The sequence below is a fragment of the Notolepis coatsorum genome (genome assembly GCF_963971535.1).
Source record: "Notolepis coatsorum genome assembly, chromosome: 3".
Lineage (NCBI taxonomy): Eukaryota > Metazoa > Chordata > Actinopteri > Aulopiformes > Paralepididae > Notolepis > Notolepis coatsorum.
In genome coordinates this window covers 58,914,298-58,941,655 of record NC_140167.1, presented here as the reverse complement: position 1 = coordinate 58,941,655, position 27,358 = coordinate 58,914,298, and the positions used below count along the sequence as shown (strand labels likewise).

At 41.1% G+C, this 27,358-nt stretch overlaps 1 protein-coding gene across 1 annotated transcript in view; it reads right to left on the bottom strand.

Moving 5' to 3' along the window:
* kiaa1109 (KIAA1109) overlaps window positions 1–27,358 on the bottom strand; it is a 347,797-nt gene that overhangs the window by 279,581 nt on the left and 40,858 nt on the right. The window contains exons 3-8 of the mRNA XM_084310762.1: window positions 13,666–13,782; window positions 10,572–10,650; window positions 9,812–9,876; window positions 3,513–3,687; window positions 2,049–2,130; window positions 1,020–1,213 (exon numbers count right to left, since the gene is read on the bottom strand). Coding sequence (XP_084166888.1) covers window positions 1,020–1,213; window positions 2,049–2,130; window positions 3,513–3,687; window positions 9,812–9,876; window positions 10,572–10,650; window positions 13,666–13,782 — 712 coding nt within the window. The remainder of the gene's footprint in view (window positions 1–1,019; window positions 1,214–2,048; window positions 2,131–3,512; window positions 3,688–9,811; window positions 9,877–10,571; window positions 10,651–13,665; window positions 13,783–27,358) is intronic.

The following is a 27,358-nucleotide window of genomic DNA, read 5'->3' as shown; positions in this document are numbered from 1 at the left end:
GGAGTTTGCAGGAGAAAGAATGCCATGGAATGTCTGCATCTTTGAGATTAAAGGAACGTGCCGACATTATGGGAAATGCACTTACCATCTTCTCCAGAGTCAGATAAGAAGATAGATATCAATTTCCTCTCTGTGCATTCAGTAGAAAGCTATCCAACTGCAAGCTAGCCTAGTTTAGCACAAAGTAATGGAAGCGGATATGGACCAGCTAGCCTACCCCAACCTCCCCCGTCAAATCAAGCTCAACTTCTTTCATGCAACAGTTGAGTCTGTCCTTTTGTATGGCAGTGAATGCTGGACCTTGAAGCCCACCCTGCAGAAGTCCTTGGATGGGTGCTACACCAGAATGTGGTGCTCAACATCAACAGGGATGAGCATGTCACTAATGCAAACTTGTATGGGGAGGTGCTAAAGGTGAGCGATAAAGTGGCAGTCAGGAGAATGAGGCTGGCAGGTCACTGCCAGAGACACCATGAGATGCCAACCAGCAAACTTGTGCTGTGGGAACCAACAGACGGGCATCGATCACGAGGACGTCCCACATTAACCTACGTGGACGTACTCAGGAGAGATGCGGGAACAGAAAGCACAGGCGAGCTAGCCAGATGCATGGAGGATCGGGATGACTGGAAGCACCGATGGAGGGCCCGTCCGAGGACGACCTAGATAGATAGCCTAGCTGTTGGCCAAAATCACCTTTCACTAGGCTAGTGGTCCATATCTGCCAAGTGCTAAGTTAGGCTAGCTTGCAGCCGGTCCGCCGGATAGCTTTCTACTCAACTAATGAGAGGAAATTGGTATCCATATTCTTGTCTTGACTCTGAAGAAGACGGTAAGTGCATTACCCATAATGCCGGCGTGTTCCTTTAAGAATTTTGGAAACGTGAAAACATTTGAGAACGCCAATAGCTTCCTTAAAACTCCTTTAAACATTTTCGAAGTAGCATAAACTTATGTTCATAGGAGTGTCTGCTAACATAATGGCAGCACTGTGTAAGCATACGTGTGGCTTGACTCACTCATCGTTCTGCATCCCCAGGTAGCGGGGGCTGGGCACCAGCATGACGCGCACATTCTCCAGTGAGCCTTTGAGAATATGCATGAACTGATCCAGGTGGCTGGAGGGCGGCTTGGTAGCGTATGTCAGGAAGGCATCTTCAAAGTTCACGCACAATGTCTGGGGTAGGTGGTGGTTTCCAAATGCCAGCCGACCCTACAGGGAGAAACGTGGTAGATGTGAGAAGAAGCAAACTCAACATGTCGGACCGGTGGAAGGATCTGCCAGCTACGCTTCCCCACCTGGTCTCAAACCAACCTGTTTACTAGTAACATCTGTCCACATCTACCCATTAACCACCCTCCCCCAAACCTTTGATTATTCGCTGATAATAATAACTAATGAAGCTTCTAAACCCCCAAAATTATAATCGGGACAGGCAGCCCTACTCTGGATACACACACATATTCATCTGTTCAATCTTTCTTTATACTCAATGAATACACAGAGTAGTTAAACAAATGTATAGTGTCGTCAGACAGACAATCAGAACAATTAAGAGCACATTTAAAAAACAAAAAAACAGAGGTAGCCATTTAAAAACAAGTACATATTGTATCACTAAGGTTCTAAACTGACCCATAGACACTAGAGGGTCTAGTTTCAGATTTTCCTACAAGGTATTCCATGAGGTAGAGGCAGAGAAGCCAAAGGTTCAGTCTACCAAGTTAGTTCAGTACAAACACTAGGCACTCTAAGTGTAAGCCAATCACTGGATCATGTACGACAGGGTCCAGTGGTCCATTCCTATAAAGAAGTAATATAATTTGGACAGTCTCTAATTATGGCTTTTTAAAGAAACATATTACAATGCAACTCGCATCTCTCTGCCAGAGATGACCCAACCCTATATATAGGATACAACGGATACAATATACATAGAGATTAAGGCATGGTCAGTGAAGAGAGAGGGTGGGAAAAGCTATACAAACATTCAGGTTTAAATAATGTTCCCCATTTATTCATTGGCCTGATGAAATGAGCTACTCACAGTGCTGATGTTGACTTTGATGACAGGGATGAGGGAGCGCCAGGAGGAAGAGGGGTCAGGACTCTCTGCTTTGATATTCACACTGAAACCAAGAGAAAGAAAATACACTTTGACCCTGCACTCTGACCTCTCTGGTGAAATGCATGTGTGGGGCACTGTATGTATGTGTAACTAGGAGGGATAGGTGAAAAGACAAATTGAAATTGCCTTGTGTACATTGACAATAAAATGATCTTGGAAGGTGTGTGTGTATGTGTGTATGTGTGCGTGCATGTGTGTTTCACTGGACCCTGGAATCATAAGACCGCCACTATATTCTAGACAGGACCTATTCATTCTGGAGGCCATAGGAACAACATAGGAATGTCTACATCACTCTGAACCATAATATAATAGGCTATTATCTGTGGAGGAAGAGCGAGGACAGGTAGGCTATAGCAAAATGGCATCCCGCTCAACTAATCAAACCTCATCAGGCTTTTTAATTAATATAAACCACTGTGTGCTGCCTAAAATGTCTACAAACTGTTTATTATTGTTTAACTACATTTATAATATAGCCTAAGCCTATTTCCATGTATAAAAGGCAAGAGCAACTGTTGATTGAATAGCCTATGTCTGAAGCCTGCCACGCCACGGTAATATTTCTGTCCATTATTTATTTCACAGATCTCAAATATGATTGCCATCATAGATTTTTGAAATATTGATCTCAATGACGTGTTACAGCATCATTGGCAGATTACGCATGGCGGAGAATGACGTGTTAACTCGTCCTTGGCGATTAAAGGGTTAATTGATATTGTACAACTTGATTGATTGATTGATTTGATTTTTATTGTGGAGTAAAAGACAGCATCCAAGGGATAAAAACATGAGAAAGTGCAAGCACTTATTTCCATCATGGTCCCTTTTAAAACTTTTTAACTCGTTTTCAATATAATGTATTATTCAGTCAATTATTTAGCATACATGTCTACATGGTTCAGTGTGGAAACTAATTACAACAGCTTAATTAATCTGCTGTGCAGCTGCTGAGGAGTTGGCCGTTTTTATAAATTTTTTTTTATCTCAGATGTATACTTTATTAGTAAGGGTGTCACAGCAATATTCTTGTGAAGTTTATATGTGGGCCTCAACATTGTATTTTGTTTTGTGTTACTGTATTGTTTTGGGGGGTGCATGTGACACTGACTTTTAATTGTATTCTATGTGATATTCCATTTCTTTGAGTAAAAAAAAAAAAAAAAAACGTATTTTATGTAAACTGGTGGGCTTTTTGTAGGCATTATACATCAAAACGGATATATGTGTGTATATATAAAAATATGTGCGTGTGTGTGCATGTGATTATATAAATATACATCATAATTGGTATGTATATGATTATATAAATATCAAATCACAGAAATTAAAAGTAAGACGTGAGGTGAAAAGGATGTTGAACCAAAGCCCAGGTCCTACCTGTCCAGAGTCTTGTCTCTGTCCTCTCGTCCTTTCTCCTCGTCTTTCTTGGGTGGGAACAGGGTGGGCTCCAAGCCGAAGGTCTCCTGCAGCCGGGCGTAGAGATCTGTACGGTTGTAGACGTGGAACTCAAAGCCATTGACCGTCACGTAAAGCCTGGTCTCCGCTTTGGGGTCTAAACAGTCAAAACACAGTCAAAGTGAACAGACGTGTTTTTCTATTCGCTTTTTAATGTAATACAAGTGGGCGACAACAAGAGGGCAAGGTCATAATATTTTAGTTCTCTTGCTCCTATAGAAAAAGCTGACATAGGTGTGAAATAGATTACTTACCTGTAACAAACTGCTATGCTAGGCTATGCTAAGTTGAGCTACCTCCATTAGGTTGCAGCTAGCGATTAGTGTGATTAGCAGTTAGGTTACAGCTACCATTTTTATGTGAAAATAGCCAATATACAGTATGTATATTAATAATCATCAGGAAAACTTCACAATCACTGATGCGTGAAAAGAGCATTGATGCCAAGACTACATTCGCTCATTTGTTTAGCTGAAATGGTATGGTATGGTTTATTTCTTAATCCCCGAGGGGAAACATGGTTTGCCACCAGAGCGAATACACATATACAAACATGAAAGAAACAGTTACATGATACAATACACTACAGGATACATAACACAATAAGAGAGCCTCTTAACACAGTGCTATCGGTGTTCGTTAAACATTTTTACCGCAGCAGGAACAAAGGACCTTCTCAATCGCTCAGTAGAGCATTGAGGCATCAACAATCTATTACTAAATGAGCTTCGCAGAGCATCGAAAATACTAAACAGTGGGTGGCCTACAAAAGATAAAATGGTGTTCAGTTTAGTCCTGGTTCGCTTGGCTATGGTGATCTCCAGGGAATCAGGAGGAAGGCCAATCACTGAGGCAGCCTTTTTAATGATTTTATTTATACGGTTTTTGTCTGAAACAGTGATGCTGCCCCCCCAGCAGAGAACAGCATTAAACAGGACACTAGTGTGGGATATTTGTAGATATCCTGAAGAAGAATGTTCTCAGTCAACCGAGGTTCGGATAATAACAAGGTTTATTAACCAAACAGATAGAAATATATATAGTACATAGAGAGAATGGCTGAGGGCTTCGCCCCAGGTGATCAGCTGAAATGACCAAGGTAAAAGACCCCGAGTGTTCTCGGGAGGAGCCCTATATAGTTAAAAGGGGGGGGGGGGAGGTGGTCCCATTTGATAGGTCAAGTGGGGGAGGGGGGGGGGACACAGGATAGATACAGGGGAGGGGAATGTCTTTACATGAGAGTTGGGGAATCATTCTATTATTCCACACTAGCCAGCAGAGGTGGGACCAAGTCATTGTTTTGAAAGTAATATAGATTTTATTTATATAGCACACTTTAAACTCAGTGAGCTCTCAAGGTGCTTCACAACAGAAGGAAAACACAATTTAAAATAGGATAAAAAGGTTTAAAACAAGAAAAACATTAAAATGAATAAAAATAAAAAGATAAGAATAAAAAGGGTTAAAACATAAAACATTTAAAATGAATAAAATAAAATAAACAAAACATAGGCGCAGATTAAAAAACAGGCCCTATTGGAAGGCAGAGCAAAACAAATGGGTTTTAAGGCTGGCCTTGAAAGTAGCAATGGAGGTGTAGTAAACTGACGTATTCCCATTTCACAGAGGTACAGATGGGTGTAAATTAATGTGTGTAGATAATTATAGATGGAGGTATAGATACACATGTACAGAAAGAGGTGTAAATTAATCAAGATACGGGTCCTATGGTTGGTCGCTGAACACCAGTTAGTGTCTCTGATAGGAGGGGTGGGAATCACCAGAGGCCTCACGATACGATATCATCACGATACTTAAGTCACGATGCGATATGCTGAGTATTGCGATATTAATATTGCGATATATTACCTTTTTTCAACTGCAAAGTAAAACTTTGTCAACATGTTTTATCTAATAAAATAAAGTTTTCAGTCTGTTCATCTCACTTCAATCATTTTTATCGCAGCAAATGGTATTTTCTCAAGCAGACAGATGTAAACACTGTAATCTGTGTTGCATGTACCTGACAAACTGAACTGTTTGTATTACAGTCATATTCCACCTTAACTGAATGCACACGTGTGTGTGTGTGTGTGTGTGTGGGGACTACTGTACTATTACAGGTATTGAAATGAACAATGCAACTTCCTTATACCAAAAAATATATATAAATGTGCATAATAAAATATATATACTTGGCGTCCTTGTATCGATACAGTATATCACGATACTATACTGTATCGATATTTTCCCACACCACTAGTCTCTGAACACCAGACAGTTAGTGTCTCTGAACACCAGACAGCCCAGTGTCCCTCAACACCAGACAGCAGATTACCAGCTTTATTTTAAATGACTCTCAGCCGTTGCAGTGAATTCCAGCTCCTCCCTCCTGGACGCAGGTTCAATACCTGCGTCCAGTCTCAATAAAGTCTCAAGTCAGTCGCAAGTCTTGGTACTCAAATCCCAAGTCAACTCCCAAGTCAAGACAGGCAAGTCCCAAGTCGAGTCCCAAGTCAAGACTGACAAGTCCCAAGTCAAGTCCCAAGTCCTAACCTTTAAGTTTCGAGTCCTAAACAAGTCATAATACGCGTTTCACCAAAAAGTTTAATTATCAACTTGTTGGCAAAACATAATCTAATTTCTATAAATGTAATAATATTCAGAATCAGTCTTACAACTAGATACAATTGGGCAAGAGCTGCTTGAAAACCAGTTCAGGAGTATATTGAGAAAAAAAAGAATAAGGATCACCATATCCATTTTAAAGGTATAGGATAACAATAACCAACATATTGTCTTCCCACTTGGACCAATCATTTATTTAACGTCTGCCTGCCCTGTATATACAGTCAAGTTTCTTTAATAGTTGGCATACAGAAGTACAGAATACTTTCATACAAAATGCTTCTTACTGTTACGCTCCAGAGACTGTGCTAGACAAGATAGTATCAAATAACATAGTATAGCATGTAATTTAGAAGAAGAAAATGAGGTCACAGTGTTCGGTATAGACATATGTACAATGTTCTGAGTTACCATATAATATACAATACTATGCAGTGTACTAATGTACAGTACTATATAGTGCAAAGCAGAAATGGGATGAGGTACAATTTAGGTACAATTTACAGTAAGGTACGAGTTGTAGTGCAATCCTTCATCAATAAATATAAAGTGTGGGGAGTGGGTGCTACAGTGTGTTTGTTTAAAGTGGGTGTGTGCTATAAAGTGTGTGGAGTGGGTGCTACAGTGTGTTTGTTTAAAGTGAGTGTGTGCGTGTGGATGTGTGTGCTATGTGCGTTTGGTGGTCAGTGAATTTTTTAAGGAGCAGCATTAATGTTAGGCTTTCATCAAGCAAGACATTGCTGATTGTTTATAAACCAAGTTACATACTGTTATTTATGCAGCTTCAAATGTAGTTGGAAGTTGTTGCGTCTCCATCTGTGATTTTCTGCAATTCGTTTTTTGTTGACCACCACATAGTTTTTATAAGCAAACGAAGAAATATTTGGTATAATTTCCCACTGGATCTGTTGTTAACGTTCGTAACTTACTTCTTCTCTGGCGCAAATTGATTGGATGCTGTCGGATTGTTTCAAACAAAGTGGGCAGAAGATATGATCTTTGAGCCAAGACACAAATTACATTTAACTAAAACGATCTTTTCTTTGTGCTCGACAAAAGAGAAATTGTAACAATATCCATCTGTAAAAACGCGACTAGTGGGGGCTGCCATGACGGTCAAATAGTAAACAACACCCCACAGCACAGCGTGTCTCCGCGAGTAGGGTCCAGCTGCAGCGCCGGAGAATCCTCTCAAGGGGCAAGCCTGTGGCAGCCACGAACCTACTACTTTCTATATAGCAGCTGGGAGGTGCGCTGTTTTAAGTAAGCAACGAGCGTGTGTTATTGGATTGATTGAACATCCGAGCTGCTTCTATAGAAAGAAGGTTCGTGGCTGCCACAGGATTGCCCAGTGAGAGGATTCTCCGGCGCTGCAGCTGGACCCTATTGGTCTCAGACCGGAGAGGAGAACTGCGCTGCAGCTCGCTACCAATCTACATAAAAATAACGCAGTAACTAACGAACCATTCAGTATTTAATATAACTTATCTTTGGGCATGGGGGAAGCCAAGGTATCAAGTCTTCTCAAGTCAAAAGGCTCAAGTCCAAGTGAAGTCACAAGTCATTGGTATTAAAGTCAAAGTCGAAGTCAAAGTCTTTTTTGATTTGGTCAAGTCAAGTCCAAAGTCATCAAATTCGTGACTCGAGTCTGACTCGAGTCCAAGTCATGTGACTCGAGTCCACACCTCTGCTAGCCAGGATACCTTGGTAGAATACATAGAGAAGTGACCTGCTGATGTTGAAAGAACAAAGTTTTCTCAGATGAAAGAGCCGAGACTGGGCTTTTTTTAACACAGAATCTGTGTTCTGCTTCCAGTCGAGCTTACCGTCCAGGTGAACGCCAAGGTATCTATAGGACTGGACTATTTCAACCTCCTGCCGCCTAATGATGACAGGAGAGACATTCACCTTCTTCCTACTGAAGTTTATGACCAACTCCTTGGTTTTTTCGATGTTTAATTCCAAGAAGTTGGCATCGCACCAGTGGACAAATGAGTCAATCTCCTTTTTATAGGCCCGGTCAACGCCTTTGTTGATGAGACCGATCAGAGCAGTATCGTCAGAATTTTTTTGCATATGGCACATGGCCTCGCTATGTCTGCAGTCCGCAGTATAAAGAACAAAGAGGAAGGGCGCCAAAACTGTTCCCTGGGGGCTTGTCCAGGTGACATCCGATACTATGTCATCCATCCTGACAACTGGTAACTCAGTTACTTCTATTCTGCATCGAACATTGTACATATGTATATACTGAACACTGTGACTTCTATTTTTACTTCTATTTTTACATGCCATACTATTTTATTTCATACTTATCTTGTCTAGCACAGTCTCTGGAGCGTGACAGTAAGAAGCATTTTGTATAAAAGTATTCTGTACTTCTGTATGACAACCATTAAAGAAACTTGAAACTGACAAACTGAGGTCGAGGAACAATATATTTCGTGCACCAAGAGATGGTCGAGTTGTGCAGTTTAAGCTGAATCATTTTGTTTGCTAAGATATGTGGCTGGATTGTATTGAAGGCGCTAGAAAAATCAAAGAACATTACCCTAGCAGAGCTGGCAGGCAATTCAAGGTGGCTATACATTTGGTGAAACATAAAAATGTGTGCATCGTCGACTCCTACACTCTTCCTATATGCAAATTGCAAGGGGTCTAAATAAGGTGCCACCTGCTCCCTGAGGTGGCCCAGCACAACCCTTTCAAAACATTTCATGATGTGACATGTCAGAGCAATAGGTCTCAGGTTAGTGAGGCTATTACGCACATTGTTCTTGTGTGTTGAAATAATCCTGCTGATTGCAGATCTTTACAAATCCAAATTCATAAATTGTACAGCTTCCATGCTATTCAAATGCCTTTCACGGTTTCACTGATTATGAAAAACAACCTTTTCCTCACAGCTGTTGAAACTCAGCATCTATTTGGCATTTTCAATAGGCGGCCCGCCGGACGAAATTGGCGTCCCAGCAATAATATCTGGCCTGTCAGATTATTTTGAGAATATGATTTATTAATTTATTTTATATATATATCAGACCAACTATAGGCTAGGCTATATATTTAAGCTATAATGTCCAAACAGAGAAACTACCACCACCTAAAGAATGCTTATTATACTTTGTTTTATACATGTTGAGAGTGAATAACAGGTATAGGCAGCGAGGTGCAATGTAGCGCTTGCTCAACATGAAAAAAATTAAGTCAGTGGACAGCTCCTGGTGCTGAAATAGCAAACAAGCAATGTGGTATGAAATAAAAACACCAGTTCAGTAAGTCATTCAAACTTTATCTTGACTTATATATGACTGACGGCACCACACATGTGAACAGTAACAATGCAATTAAACTGACATCAAATCGGAGCAAAAAAAGCTGAATCCGCTTCAAGAAGACACACTACATTAGGTACTGTATATAAGAATTACAACGAGACATTCATTTAACTAAATAAAAAAATACAATTAGGCTTTTATCCCTCTAAAGCCAGGCGAGACACTAGACATGTTTTGTAAAACATTACATATCTTTATTGCCATAGAGGGTCAACACACCATAGAATCTGTTGACACCCCTCGTGACTCACTCACCATGTTGTTTCTGCTTTGGATTATACATTTTCCACCAGCGAAATATAAGGAAGCCATCTTGTATCCTATAATACAGAAAAACAATAATTAAGGGTAAGATAGAAGGGGTTCCTATACATGTTTGCAGATAGAATTAAATGACTATTCCATGATGTAGAAGGACATTTAAATTACCAATATGTGTCTGTCTATCCTTTAAAAGACCACTACATGTTTGTGTCCCAGGTCCTGCTTTGGCTAATTATCAGTTAGAACATGAAATAGGGAAATGTGTTAATTGGGTTGTAATAATGAGCTAGTAATTAGGTAATTAGATCTACCAGCAGCACTTAAACACTTAACCAAATTATAATAATACTAGGGTTATACAATATTTCATTGACTTTTTTTAAATGTATTATTTTCCACCATCACCGTACAACCCCTGAATAGAAGGCTCTAATTGAGAAAACCCTGTGATGCAGAGAGGCAGAGATATAGTGGGGGTAGCCTAAAGTTTAGAGAAACACTGGTGAGTGTGACCAGATGGTTGTTGGTTCAATCCCCTGACCAGCTGTGTTGCCCCCCCCCCCCCCCCTCCCCTCTTCTCAGCAACTACCACTGAGGTGCCCTTGAGGAATGCACTGCACCCCCAAACTGCTTGATGACTTAACAGTGTCAGAGTGTGATGCACTGGGCGGCTCCCAGGTGCACATCAGTGGAACTGTGAGTGTAGAGCAGGGCATTGTTAAAGATACAGAGGGAAAGAGAACAGAGGCACCTGATAGACATGTCTTGGTTGATGAAATACACGTCTCTGAACATGACCTTCCCCGCCAGAACAGAGAAGGAGAACGAGCCTGTGAAGTAAAGGTCACATACATGTACATGTTAATACATGTGTTCAATATGATAGTACATGTTAATACATGATGTGTTCCAACACCATAAAAAAATAAAAATAAAAGACAGACAATAAGTCTCACAAAACCTTACATACACAAATGTATGTATACTAAGACAACAAAAACACAAGACCTTTTCACATTCACCCCCATTTTAGGTTTTTCACTGAACTTCTGAACTGCCTTTCTTAGCAGTTGTGGAAGTTTACAAAGAGGAAGTTAGATACCTGCTGACTTGATGTTTCAGGTGTCTGACTGAACAATAGCAACTGTTCAAGATTGTGGCCTGGCTTAAACTGTTGACAAAGCCTAGCTCAGAGCGTCTTGAAACTGTTGACGAATATTAAATTGTGGCTGTACCATCTATGCAGAGAAAGTCCATCTATTGTTGGTTGCAGTTTGTCGGCACTTTTGACATAATTATAGATCATTATTTAATTGAAAAACCAAAAAAGTGACCTGGCTCAAAGGCTTGACTAGACTTAAAAACATGACTTGGCTAAAAGTTGATTATCTTGTTTTCATAATCATTGGAAGCCAAAAACGTAATTGAAAATACTATTAGATTAATTTCCCAGCCCTAAAACATGCTATATCCCATTTATGATTGCCAGAATAAGCTCATATCCCAACTATAAGAAATATGAATACCAGGTAGATCAATGTACAGTGATATTATCAGGGATACTGGGGCATGCGGGTTGACCAAAAACAACAGCATTGTTTCCATCTTAAAGAATAAGGCCAGTGTAATTCTATTGTTTCAATCTTAAAGGATAAGGCCAGTGTAATTCTATCATTTCCATCTTAAAGGATAAGGTCAGTGTATTTCTATCATTTCCATCTTAAAGGATAAGGTCAGTGTATTTCTATTGTTTCCATCTTAAAGGATAAGGCCAGTGTAGTGCTATTGTTTCCATATGAAAGGATAAGGCCAGTGTACTTATATTGTTTCCATTTTAAAATGATAAGGCCAGTGTAATTATATTATTTCCATCTTAAAGGATAAGGCCAGTGTAATTCCATTGTATCCATTTTAAAAGGATAAGGCCAGTGCAATTATATCGTTTCCATCTTAAAGGATAAGGCCAGTGTAATTATATTGTTTCCATCTTAAAGGATAAGGCCAGTGTAATTATATTGTTTCCATCTTAAAAGGATAAGGCCAGTGTAATTATATTGTTTCCATCTTAAAAGGATAAGGCCAATATAATTATATTGTTTCCATTTTAAAATGATAAGGCCAGTGTAATTATATTGTTTCCATCTTAAAAGGATAAGGCCAATGTAATTATATTGTTTCGATTTTAAAATGATACGGCCAGTGTAATTATATTTTTTCCATCTTAAAAGGATATGGCCAGTGTAATTCTATTTTGTCCATCTTAAAAGGATATGGCCAGTGTAATAATATTTGTCCATCTTAAAGGATATGGCCACTAGGGGGCTGCACGATTCTTGCTCAAATGTGAACACGATTTTTCTCTCTAAGAATTGAGATGATGATTCTCTCACACAATTCTTATTTTGTCATCATTTAAAAAAGTTAAGTAAAATGAAAAAAATATATATTAAAATTTAAATAAAAATTAAGTTTTACAAATCATCATAATTTAGAAATGAGATCAGATCGCATAGGTCTATGAATCGAGGTCGCGATTTCTTTTCGATTAATCGTGCAGGCCTAATGGCCAGTGTAATTGCCTACAAAAGGCAAAACCTAAAATGCACTTCTCCTACTTACAAGTAATGGTACATCTAGCCAACACCAGATTATAGCTCATATCCTAGTCATAGAACTCCATTGTGGAGTTCAAAGTCACAGAGCCGTACTGTTGCTTTGGTCAGCATAATTCATGAATGAACATGGGCATTGTACTTTTTCCCGGACTCGAGTGCAATGCGCATGGACTACGCTGTTCTGTTGACTACTGTACATCCATAGATTGATAGAGCGTGTTGCCTTTTGTACTACAAAATGATAAAAATATCATGTTTTCCATGATAATCCATTAAGATATTTAAAACTGGTATATATTATTTAACCTTTATTTTACCAGGTAGTCACTTGAGATCAATGATCTCTTTTTCGAGCAAGACCTGGCCAAAATGGCAGCAAAACAAAAACAAACATACAACACACAAACACAGACAGACATAAAAGGCAACGTGGGGCAAGGGGATACATGAGCTGCAGCAAACAAGATTGAATGGGATTGGAGGGTAGGGTAAAAAAGGTAGAAAGAGGAGGGAAGGTCAAGTTAATAAATATAAAATATAACACCACATTATGCAGCGAAGCATCAACATTCTCCCATCGATCTTTTTTAAAAATATATATATATTCATTCAATCTTTATTTAATCTCGAAGGATCATTGAGAGCAAGCTCTCATTTACAATGACGTTGAGAAATACAAAACATAATAAATCAAATAAAAACTAAAACAATATAGAAACAGAAAGTCAATCAATTAAACATTTAAAATAATTAAAAACAACTGCAGACTGTGGTGAAGTGGTTTGCTATTAACAGTTTAAACTGACCAATAGATACTAATGAATTGAGTTTTAAAGTGCATTGCAAAGCATTCCATGTTTGCAAGCTGTATTTAATGATTGTAGCATACAATGGGAACGTATGGGTTCCTGGTTGAGAGTAGAAGAAATGCATTGTAGGTTTTGGTTTTACTGTAGACTACAATGAATATAATAAAATGACACCGGCCTTATCCTTTAAGACCTAAACCAGGATATCAACTAGTATCCAGAAAGAGACTGCACAGTGTAAATAAATGTACACCAACGCACCAATCCCGTGAAGGAGGCTCATGGTGAAATATATTGTGTGGAGGACTAAAGCCAAAGGCTTGTGATGGGAACTGAGGAGGCTGGTACAGCTGCAGGCCCTTGGCGAGGTGCCGCTGTCCAATCCATCACCGAGTGACAGCCCCTGATCAACTCAACTCACCGATGTGGATATAGCCATCCTTGTAGAGTCTGTTGAGGATGAGGGTTAGGATGAGGCCAATGTTGCGGGAGTTGTAATAAGTTAAATAGATGATCCATCCACAGGACAGAATGGTGGCTGAAAGACAAGAACACAGTCAATCTAATCAACATCTAATCAGGTCTGTGATCACCCCCCCCCCCACCCCCCCCCCCCTCCCCCCTCCCCCCTCCCCCCTCCCCCCCTTGGGTAGAGGCCGAGGGGGGTAAGTCTCAAGTCGCAGGCCTCTAGTGAGCATGGACGTGCACAACTCCAGATTCTTGAGGTTGATTACTCACGGATTGTTTTATGATGTAAATGGACTGCAATGGACTTTTATCCAAAGCGCTTTACAACTTATGCATCACATTCGCCCACTCACTCACACATTCACACACCGATGGCGGAGGGCGACCATGCAAGGTTAGGGCAGGGCGATATAACGATAATTATCGCGATATATTTTATTAATCGATATCGAAAGGAAAAAAAATCCGGAAAAAATAAAATTCTAATTTCTTTTTAAATATTTTAAATATTATTTTTTGTGACCTGCAACAAGGCAGTTTTAAAACCAGAGACAGTGGACAGACTTGTCTTTCTTGCCTGCAACTTAAAGTAATGGCTTTGCTTGTCCAAATGACAATACTGACCAAATTGAGATATATTTTTCTCTTGTCCATTTATTTTGTTTGCTTTCTAATTTAAAATACAGTTTGAATGAATGAATGAATGAAAACTTTATTTAACAGATTGCAGAATGGGTACAATACAGTACGGCTCAATACATACAATTGTTAAGGGGATGCAGACCTGAGAAAGACGTTTGTCTTGTTTCCATCAGGGTCCCCCATTTTCAATTCATATAGACATATATGACATACATGACATACAGATAGTCAGTACTGCTACATCTATACATTTATGACATACCAGATTTGCAAATACAGTACTGTTTGTGATACAGAAGGAGTCAAGAAAAGGGAGTATATACATTTGACGTAGAAACTGTACATTGGAGGTTGGGTGGGGGGGGTTGGGTACATTGGGATATTGACAACCATACTGGGTAATTTACATTGGAGGTGGTTGGGGGGGGGGGGGGGGCGGGGGGCATACTGTATAAACAAGTAACACTGTACATTGAGGGGGGGGGGGAGGAGACACTGTACAAACAAACACAATTGTACATTGAACTATTGACAAAACCATACTAGGTAAATGACTGTACATTGGAGGGGGTTGGAATGATTGGGTTAGGATATTTACAGGGGCCAGTGTTGAATTGCAGTCTCCCGTAGGTGTCCCTTGAGAGAGGTTTTGAAAGTGGGTAGTGATCCACATTCCTTTACAGCTTTGGGTAGGGCGTTCCACATTGATGTGGCATAATTGCGAAACGTGTTTAGTCCCTTATTTGAGCCGAATCTGGGTTTGACATGATTTGTGGAGCTCCCTCTGGTGTTGTGATCGTGGTATTCACTGACCTTTGGGAAGTATTTTGACATGTACATGGGTACCTTGGTCGTGTAGTGTATCTTGTAGACCAGGCCCATTGCAAGTTGTTGTACTCTGTCGTCTACTCTAAGCCATCCTAGGTTGTCGAAGTGGGCAGGGGTGAGGTGGGTTCTAGGAGTAAGGTCAAGCAGTAGTCTGACCAGTTTGTTTTGAGATGTTTGTAATTTTGTTTTTAGCGCCTTTGAGGTGCTTTGGTACCATGAGGTGCAAGCATAGTCGTAGTACCCCTGAATGAGTGCTCCTGCCAGAGTCTTCAGGGTGTTCTTGTTTACCAGAGAGGAGATCCGGTACAAGAATCGAGTTCGTTGGTTGACTTTTTTTATTACATTGGATGCCATTTTGTCACAGGAGAGATTAGCCTCTAGGATGGACCCCAGGTAGGTAATTTCATCTTTCCTTGTGACAATATTGTCACCCACTGTAACTGAGAAGCCGTCGGTCTTGCTGAGTTTGTTATTTGAACCGAAGAGAATGGACTCTGTTTTGCCCATGTGTAATGATAGTTTGTTATCAGCGAGCCATATGCAGATTCTGCCTAGTTCCGAGCTGAGGGTTTTTTCAACCTGTAACTTGTTCTTGTCAGAGACCAGCAGGGCTGAGTCGTCCGCAAACAGGAACAAGTTGCAGTCACAAGCTGACGACATGTCATTTGCATAAATTAGGAACAGTAGCGGTCCTAGTATGCTTCCTTGTGGAACACCACAGCTCACTGTGAGGGGGGGGGATAGGGTACCGTTTACCTCCACCATCTGTTCCCTCCCCTCAAGGTAGGATTGCATCCAGCTCACTGATAGACTATCAAAACCAATTGCTTTTAGCTTGTCAATCAGAATGGAGTGATTGACCGTGTCAAAGGCCTTTTGTAGGTCCAGCATGACCATGCCGCAGTATTTGCCTGCGTCCACCTCTTGTTTGATGTGGTCATTCAAACCGTCTGTACACAGTAGGCTATGTGTGCTAGCAGAGCTAGTCTCCAGTCACGAGTCACAATGCACGGTTTGTGAACCAAAAAAGCGCCAAAAGATAGAAAAGAAACTAGCAGAGCCAGAACTGTTCAACTCCCCTGGAGCCACAGCCAGCAGAGAAGCCGCTTTACTTTCGCTTTCAAACCAGCTGCAGCCTGAGAACTGGAGTGTCCCATGTCAAGCCCATGTCCATCCCACTGCCGTTGTGTCCTTGGGCAAGACACTTAACCTACTTGCCTCGTATGAATGTGTATGCATGTGAATGAATGTTGGTGGTGGTCGGAGGGGCCGTAGGCGATGATTATTCGCCACGCTTCCGTGAGTCTGCCTCAGGGCAGCTCTGGCTGCAATTGTAGCTTACCACCACCAGTATGACTGTGTATGAACGAATAATGGACTGTGAAGCGCTCTGGGTCTCATGAAGAGCGCTATATAAATCCAAGTCATTATTATTATTATTATTATTATTATTATTATGTAACACTAAAGATAGCGGCAACGACAAAGAATTGCTGCAAAATCTGTTGTTAAAATGAAAAATAAAAAAAGATTTGTTGTAAATTTTTTATTTATACTTATAACAATATCGATAATATCGAATATCGAGTGATATGTTATCGCGATATCATTTTTGGCCACAATTTTTTTTTTTTTTTACTAGACATCACTCAGGTGTATTATTGATGCTCTCATTGATACTATGTTTGTTTCTGAAGTGTGTGTGTGTGTGTGCGTGTGCGTGTGCGTGTGCGTGTGCGTGTGCGTGTGTGTGTGCGTGAGATATATAGAGAGAGAGGGGGGGCTTTGGTAGACTATTGCATTGGTCCATTCATTGAAGATGAACGCAATGCGACATCCTTTACTAGGCTCACCCACCAACAGTGCAGGTGCTGAACTGCTGATCCGAATGTATAGGTAAAAACCATATTATGAGTAATAAAAAAATTGCCAAAAAAAAATCCGCTCAACGCTTACGCGCTCGCATTCACTGGGGGCCTACAAATACATTCTTTCATGGGGCCCAGAATCTGGAGCTACACCCCTGTTTGGCCATATCGCCCAGCCCTATACAAGGTGCCAACCTGCTCATCGGGAGCAGTTGGGGGTTAAGAGCCTTGCTCAAAGACACTTCGACACACTGCCAGGAAGAGCTGGAATCGAACCAAGAACCTTCCGATTACCAGACGACCGCTCTACCTCCTGAGCCACTGTCGACCCGTTGTGTATTACATGTATTCTATTGGGCTGTGGTGTGGGAATTGATTAAAGCAGCAACACATGAGCCGGGTCAAGTTCATTTGACAATAGGCTGCACACCTATTGTGCATCAAAGTAATTGGTGTACACAGGTTAGGGGACATATTATGGAAAATGGGTTTTGTCTAGTCTTCGTATGGAAATGACAGTCTGAAGTGTTATTTAGGTGCTGGGGACAAATTACACCTAGATACTCCTTGCCATTTGAAACTCCAAGGTTTGAAGTATTTGGATTAACAAGCTGTTCAGAAGCATTGCCGTTTGTGATGTCACAAGGGGGACAGAAGCAATACATTAACTTAATAGATGAATCTATTAGCTAAACAATTTTGGAGCCAGGAACAGTGCCAACATTTCCCTCACATTCCCCATAACAAGACTAACAAGACTAGCCAGACTGGTAACTGGAAGCATGCTTTTACCATTGACATCAGGTAATGGTAATCATGTTGCATGCACCCGTGTATGTGGGTGAGGGGCCAATACTAGGGATGCACCCATACCAATTTCACTGCAGATATGTCGCATCCCTATACAGTCTGATCAAGATTAATTATCATATGTGGGAAAGATAATTAAATATAGGAATGGTTGCTGATGTCGGCCCATAGAGGTCTGCTGCTTTGTGTATTAACACCTCATTCTGTTGAGTGATAAGGAAGGAAAGAGCTATTTTGAATTGATGTTGTCTTACTGAAAATTGGTCATTTAATAAATGGAAATAAGCTTATGGAACATAAAAAATAACCGTATACTGTAATGGCCCTAGTTGTCAAAAGGTCATGGAAGCCTTTCATCAGGAGAAAGCTGCTCAAAGATCAGCTTAATACTTAAATGTTTGTTGTGTTACAACTCACTTCTATTAAATCCTCCTTAATGTGATTATAATCTTACTTCAGATTTTGAGAAAAGAGCCATAGAATGTATGAATATGCCTGTCGGGAGACAAGGAGAACGACAGGGTAAAGTGAAAGACACTGTCAGGTATCTTGTGTAAAGATGTACCTGCCATGCTTTCCACAAACAGATCAGTGCACTGAGTTAGCCATTTAAGCATTACATCACGAGACAGAGTGGGTTATAGAAATTAGATCACGCCTATGGGTGGTTGTTAGGCCCGAGGCGCAGCAGAGGGTCGTTAGACCCCCATAGGTGTGATCTAATTTCTATAACACACTCTGTCTTGTGATGTAATCAGGGTTTGTACACCTTTTCCAAGGCAAAATGCAAGCACCTTTCAAGCATTTTCAAGGTGCATTTTCAAGATTTTCCAGCATCTTATGCGGCTGTGGTAAATTAAATATTTACTCAAAATGATTATTTCACTTCTTCCATCACATTAAATCAGATGTTATGTAAGGGATAATGTATAGCTACGAGGTCATTGTCGCAAAAGAATTGACCGACACAGAGTTTAAAATACCAAGGCGCCTCGCCGAGGTGTTTTAAACGCCAGTGAAGGTCAATTATTTTCCGACAATGACAGAGTATAGGCTATACATTATCCCGCTTATTACATGGCTAACTTACTAACAATATACATTAATTTTACACCATCGACAAGACGAGATCAAATGCAGACGCAGTTCTGTTCTGTCGCTAAAGTAGGTGGCTCCAGCTTGCACTGATTAGTGCAGCTGTGCATATGGAAACAAACTCATAGCCAAGCTCAGGGACCTGGGCTTGAACTATGACCTCTGCCAGTGGGTCTTGGACTTCCTGACGGGCAGACCCCAGGTGGTGAGAGCAGGCAACTGCACCTCCTCATCCATAACCCTCAACATAGGGGCCCCCCAGGGCTGTGTTCTGAGTCCCCTCCTCTACTCCCTGTACACACATGACTGTGTGGCTCAGCGGAGTAACAACACAATCATCAAATTTGCTGACGACACAGTAGTGGTGGGCCTGATCTCTGCAAACGACGAGAGGGCCTACCTGGAAGAGGTAAATGGTAAATGGCTGCTTTTTTATATAGCGCTTTTATCCAAAGCGCTTTACAATTTGTTACTCACATTTTTACCCATTCACTCACACATTCACACACCAACGGCGGAGGCAACCATGCAAGGTGCCAACCTGCTCATCGGGAGCAATTAGGGGTTAAGTGTCTTGCTCAAGGACACATCAACACGCTGCCCGGGAGGAGCGGGAATCGAACCGGGAACCTCCGGATTGCCAGACGACTGCTCTACCTCCCGAGCCACTGTCGCAGGTCAAGGTCCTGGCGGGATGGTGCCAGGAGAATAGCCTCTCCCTGAACGTCAGCAAAACAAAGGAGATGATTGTGGACTTTAGGAGGTCGGGGGTCAGGGACTACAGCCGCCTCAGCATCGACGGGGTACCGGTTGAGAGAGTGAACAGTTTTAAGTACCTCGGAGCCCACATATCCGAGGACTTGACATGGACCACACACATTGACAGTGTTGTGAAGAAGGCATGACAACGCCTCTACTTCCTCAGGCGCCTAAGGAAGTTCCAAGTCAGTCAGAAGATCCTTAAGAACTTCTACTCATGTACAATAGAGAGCATCCTGACTGGCAATATCACCTCCTGGTTTTGGAATAGCACTGCACAAGACCGAAGCAGACTACAGAGAGTGACACGTTCAGCCGAACGCACAATCGGAGGGGGTTTCCCACCCTCCAGAACATTTACAACAAGCGGTGCAGGGGTAAGGCTAAGAGAATCATCAAGGACTCCAGCCACCCAAACTGCCTCTTTGAACTGCTGCGGTCAGGAAAGCGATACCGGAGTCTCATGGCGAGCACAGAAAGACTCAGAAGAAGCTTCTATCCCCAGGCCATCAGGCTGCTCAACGAACAATAAACACTATGCAACAACCATCAAATGCACACAGCACACACATCCACACGCACACACTCACTTTAAACAAACAACACACTGCAGCACCCACTCTCCACACTTTAGAACACCTAAACACACTTTATATTTATTGGTAAAGGATTTGCACTACAACTCATACACCTTACTGTAAATTGTACCTAAATTGTACCTCATCCCATTTCTGCTTTGCACTATATAGTATTGTATATTAGTACATTGCATAGTATATTGTATGGTAACTCAGTTACTTCTATTCTGCATCGAACATTGTACATATGTCTATACTGAACACTGACTTCTATTTTACTTCTATTTTTACATGCTATACTATTTTATTTCATATTTATCTTGTCTAGCACAGTCTCTGGAGCGTAACAGTAAGAAGCATTTTGTATAAAAGTATTCTGTACTTCTGTATGACAACTACCGTACTTTTCGGACTATAAGCCGCGGCTTTTCCCCCCATTTTTCGACCCTGCGGCTTATATAACGGTGCGGCTTATATGTGGACAAAACCCCGAAAATCGAAATATTGCTTTTTTTACTGCATTGAAATGTTATTTATCTGTTCCCTTATTTGCTAAACTTAATACAAATGAGTTAATTCTTGTTATTTGTCCGACAGTATTGTGTCCCAATGGGAGTCATTCTCTATAGATGTGGGAGTCATTCTCTGTAGAGGTGGGAACTTAAAGCTCAATATAAGAACGGCCATGCACCACCACCCACAGAATCGAGAAAGAGCAATCAATCTGTCAATCCTTTCCGTGTCCGGGCCGGGTGAGGTTTCCCGTGTTGAGTTAAATTAAGACGCAGGGTCCACTCCTTACATATGGTAATTAAACATTAAAACACATGCGGCTTATAGTCCAGTGCGGCTTATATATGTACACATCATTCAATTTAGCTGCTGCGGCTTATAGTCCGGTGCGGCTTATAGTGCGAAAAGTACGGTATTAAAGAAACTTGAACTTGAAACTTTCTCTGGTCTGCATCCCCTTAACAATTGTGTGTATTGAGCCGTACTGTATTGTACCCATTCTGCAATCTGTTAATAAAGTTTTCAATCAATCAATCAAACGTGACGAGCCAGGCCAATTTTAGCATGTTAATTTATGGAATATGCAATCTAACAGCTAACGTGAACTTTACAGTAAATTACATGGATAATAATGTTAAGTAGGGCTGCACAATTTTGGGAAATAATCTAATTGCGATTTTTCGGACAGATATTGCGATTGCGATTAAATTTGCGATTATAATATATATTTTTTTAAGCAGCCCCACAGAGGTTTATTGTAAAATGCGGCTTGCATCTGGCCTACGCTGTGGGTCTGTTCGGGACACAGAGCCTGAAAATGTTTCTTTTTACCTGGGAATCGATACCGGTATCCAACGGTACCTTTTTTTCTGTACTTTACTCTCCCTCTCTGAAGTCTAAACTTCACAACACACAATCTAAAACCCCTTACCTCCCTCTCCCAAACCGATCTTGTATCTCAATGGGACTTCCTGGTAAAAAAAAAATTGTAATTAAAAAAAGTGAAAAAAATGCGATTTTTTTCTTCTTTTTCCGGTTTGATAATTGCATCATTCCAAATCGCGATTTCGATAAAAAATGTATTAATCGTGCAGCCCTAATGTTAAGGTAGTTAGTTCATTCCTGTAGGTAAACAATCACTCAAATAATCACCAGATAAAACTTCAATTTCAATCAAATATTTACTGAAAATTTGCTAAATAAGAGAACAGACTTTGAGGTAGGCAGTCAATCAGCTCCTTGAGCCTTATGTATGTATGTATACAAAATTTATATTTCATTTTCATTTATAGGCTACTGCCTATGAATTTTAGAGCCTAATGATGGCCTACCTAGTACCTACAGGAATGAACTAACTAACTTAACATTATTATCCATGACATTTTATTTATATTACTCATGACTAGGGTTGGGCATCGTTTGGATTTGAACGATTCCGATTCTCCATTTCGATTCCTGTTCTAAACGATTCTCGCTTCCGATTCTTTGAGGTGCAGGTCAAAACAGGTCACAGCTTATTTCGCAAGAGATTTTTTTGTTTTTTATCTTACATTTCTTTCATACTATTCACATTGTCAGTTGACTTGATACAGTTTAATTTGGTTGCTGTACTGTAACTAGGGTATTAATTAACATAGAAAAATTTAAGAATCGAAATTAACCCTTTAATCGCCAACGACGACTTTAGACGTCATTCCTCGCCATGCGTAATCTGCCAATGACGTCGTACAGCGTCTTTGAGATCAATATTTCAAAAATCTGTCATGGCAATCATATTTCACCCACGGAGACTTGAGATCTCCTGTAGATCTCCTCTCAACTCTCCAACGGTTCAAGACCGCCATCTGGTGGCCGATCGGCGAATCGCCAAAACCGGAAGTGAGCGGCCGGAAGTGGTGCTCACCCATATTTCGTCCGGCCACTCGCTATCGCTCCCGGGACTCCATCTTGATACACTGGATATCGATCCGTTGCCAATAACTCGATAAACAACATGATTTGGACTAGGGATTGCCCCGATCACGTTTGTTGCCACCGATACCGATCACAGATCGTCTTGAGCCATATCGGCCGATACCGATCCGATACCGATCGTTTTTGATTAATAAAAAAAATACAAAAATTATTATATATATATATATTTTTTTTTTATAAAATATATACATTATATAATTAGACTTGTACTTGTAGTTGTATTATCTGCGAGACAACGCCACCACACAACAAGTCAAAATGCTTGCTATCTCCACTGTCTGTGTGTGTATACTCTGCTTTGATCAAATCACATTCGACTCTGCAGATATACACTAAGCTCTGCAGATATACCCTACTCCCTCAGCTATCCCCGTTTGTGACTGCGATGCAAGCCGGGGCTCGAATACGCATCGAATGAGTGTTATAAGACATTGATATCAGGAGCTATCTGTAGCTACTGCTAGCCGGAAATATAACGTTAAGACAACACCTCAGTGAACTATTTAGTTGAATGGGACATTTCGTTTTGAACAGTGAGCTAAGCTAACGTGAGCTAACAGAGGTATCATTTAACGTCGGCCACGGACTTATAAACCCCCCCCCCCTCCGGTCACCAGCAGATGATGAGGCATGACGTTTAGGACCTTGTACAATTGAAATCTTTTATCTGACGTCAATCGGTATCAAACTACATTTGATGATCTAATATATGTATTTATGGCTATAACTCACGTTCTATGGAATGCTGCAGAAAACGATAAAAACATATTTATACTTTAGACCATATTTTAGTATGAATGTGAATGAAAAAGTAGAACGTTGCTACATCCTAAACAATAGATACTTGATGTTGAATGGGCCATAGTAATGTCAATTTAGCAATACAATTTAAAAAGTTATAGCCCTGCAAAGAAGGGGAACATCTCCATAGACTTACAGTGGTGGCAGAGAGTGGATTAAGATCAGAATAATCTCTGGCAGATAAAGGGTTAAGAATCGAAATGCAAATATGTTCCTTCCGGTTCCAGAACCGGAAATTAGGAACCGGTTCCTATTAGAACCGGTTCTCTGTGCCCAACCCTACTCATGACCCACCAATTACATAATCCAACATTGTGTAAGAAACTAACACATTCGCCGTGACAGAATCGTTTTTGATTTAGTCGTTATGACGCTTTCAACACATCCATTCATAAAGATTATTGTCCGCCATCTTGCTTTCATTTCTAAAACCACGAACGGGGAGTGATTGTAATTCGATTGTGGGCGGGTTCTGGGATCACGAGCGGGGGTTATAAGAAATAACCACGTCTAACTTGACTGTTTCAGCCAATCAGAATCGAGAAATTTACATGCCATTGTATAAGATAAGATAAACACCTGAACCTTGACTGAGAGACTTAACACTTTGAGTGCCAGCCACGGCATAATTCGTTATTTCATGCCAACCGTTGAGTGCCAGAAACGAGATATGCCGTTTTTTTAATCGTTATTTTTTTTATTAGCGATTCCCATGAATATTTCATCAATCTAGCCTCAGGTTACCACTGGCACTCTCTCTGAGCTCGAATTGGGAAAATACCGCCCCCTATCGTCTCTCCGGATGGTACTGCACCCCATTGGATTGGACTGAATGAAACGCATGGGAAATCGGATTCCACATTTTACTTGTCAGGCATGTAATCCGAGCCCATTGCAGTCATCGCCCACCATCAGAACAGCGTGGAATATGTCTTTCGACAACCCAGCGTTGGATCAATAAACTTGATCGATATTTGGAATGGCGATCAGGAATTGGAATAATCTTTTTGGAGAACATCTGATCTGAGGTAAGGAATCTATTTGACCAGTATTGGGATAATCAGAGCTGTTTTCACCTATATATCAACGTGTCCCGTATGCGTGAATATTTTAGGCAACCAACTTGTGTTTAGCGTTTCTCTGATTGGCCACTACGCCCATGTGACCGCGGTAGCGCGAGAGAGCTGCAGCGCGGAAATAGGCTGTCTATTGCCTCGCGCTGCAGCGCGGAAATAGGCTGTCTATTGCCATTCTCTAAGACAAACTCTAACCTTAACCAGCTCCTTAACAGCGCCTAAACTTAACCCTTCTAACCTTAACCAACTCCGAAACAATGCCTAACCTTAACCATAACCAACTCCGAAACAATGCCTATTGCCTAACCTTAACCAACTCCGAAAGAATATTGCCATTCTCTAAGACAAACTCTAACCTTAACCAGCTCCTTAACAGCGCCTAAACTTAACCCTTCTAACCTTAACCAACTCCGAAACAATGCCTAACCTTAACCTTAACCAACTCCGAAACAATGCTTAAAGTTAACATGCCTAAACTTAACCGGCGAAAGAATGCAAGTAAAAAAAAAGAAAAAAAAGAAAAATTGAAGGGAATCGAACTCGTCACCAACGGACCGCAGGATCCACAGCAAGGCGGCACTACTAGCTAGCTAGTTGTCGATGTTAAAAAAGGGAGGATTACTGCTACATAATGCTGCCACGACAGAGCTCCGCGGCAGAGCGAAGCGGTACTGCCGCGTCGCCGGGGGGGCGTGGCTAGACGCAAGTTGGGCGTGGCTAGACACAAGTTGGTTGCCTTTAATATTTAGGCGTCCCGTATGTGTGTATGTGTGCGTGTGTGTGTGTGCGATCAGGAAATAAGATAATCGATTTTTCAGCCCGCTTCTATAGCGTGCATAAGTACACATATACTATCGATAATCTAGCGTTTATTTGAAATCGATTCATAAATAGGCCAAAAAATTACAACGTGTTTTGTGTATTCCAGTAAAGGGCGATTCATGTGGAATCTTTATTTTTTTCTGAAACTTTAAAATATTTTGCGTTTTTTAAAATGGTATAAAACGGAAATTAACTGATTAAAAAACAATCTGTTACGATAATGTTGACTGCAAACAAGTCATTGATAAGCAACGGTTTATGCGTTCACAAATGTGAGCGCTCTGTCATTGAATAGAGCGTTGGCACTCAACGGGGTATATAGGACTGGAACAGCTGGCACGGAAAGTGTTAATAGTCTAGATAATAATGACCCCCGCAGTCGTTTGAAAAAAAAAGTGGCCCATGAATGAATGAACGAACTAATGAATGAATTTTCTATAGCACTTTACAATACAAGGTGGACATTGCCTCTTTCACCACCACTGTGTAGCACCAGACCGTGGGCTACACAGGTCCAATGGCTGCCATGAGTGATATGAGTGACATCACTGTCTGGTCCCCACACAGTTTTTTTTCTTTTTCTCTAGGGTATAACTTAATATCTTTAGAAAGTGCAACAGGTGGTGCAGTGGGCAAGGCACTCACCTCCAATGCTGGAGACACATTGCTTTCAGTTTGGCTGGTCGTCCGTACTAATACAATTGGCAGTATTAGGGGGAGGGAAACTGATGCGTGGGGATCGGACGTTGTGGACAGCGACTCCTACAGGTCGGTTGGTGCGCCTGCGCAGTAGAATCAAGAAGCGACAGGGGCGGCGTCCCTCCAAAACGCAGACCCCTGACGCTGAAAGATCGCGCTGCGCAGGTGAAAAGATGCGACGGCTGCTACCTTGAGTATCGGAGGGGACTTGTGCTATGTATTAGTGTTGTCAAAAATATCTAAGTATCGATAAATATCGATACTGAATATTTAAAACAGTTACGATACTCATTTCCCGAAATACCGATACTTTCTGTAGTATCGGTACCCGCTGGCAGTGTTCTACCGGAAGTTTGTTGACACGCTGTTCAGAGCACGCTTGCCCCTCCAGCTGTTCAGAGCACGCTTCCCCCTCCAGCCCTCCCCCTCACAGAGCGAGCCGTCGGCGTCTTCACTCTTCAGTAAACATTTTAGCTGAGTGAACTAAGATGGCAGATGCAGCGCCTCCACAACTTAAAGATAAAGAAAACAGCAGAAGTGCTGTTTGGAAGTACTTCGGTTTTGAAGTAAACACAGAAGGGAAAGTTAAAGATGTCACAATGCCCATTTGCAAGCGGTGTTACAGGGCAGTGCCAACGAAAGGTGCCAACACCTCAAATATGGCAAAACACCTGAAGGACCGGCACGCGGATCTCCACAAAGAAATGAAAGAGGTTTGTGACTGAAGCATTAAACCACTAACTCTAGTTTAATACAAGATACGTTGTCTACTGATGGCGCATCATATCAACAGCTGATTCGTTGTACGTTACAGCTATTAGCTAACGTTAGATAGCTACTGCTAGTCGTTCCTCTGTTAGCTTATGCTAGCTAGCCGGCTACCGCATGGAAACGGAGTAAAATTACGTTTAAACGTTATGTCGAGGTCATACAATACTACACTCGACACGAGGTTGGTTAACGTTACCAGCCCCGGAGGGAGATATCTATCTATCTATCTATCTATCTATCTATCTATCTATCTATCTATCTATCTATCTATCTATCTATCTATCTATCTATCTATCTATCTATCTCTATCTATCTATCTATCTATCTCTCTCTCTCTCTCTCTCTCTCTCTCTCTCTCTCTCTCTCTCTCTCTCTCTCTCTCTCTCTCTCTCTCTCTCTCTCTCTCTCTC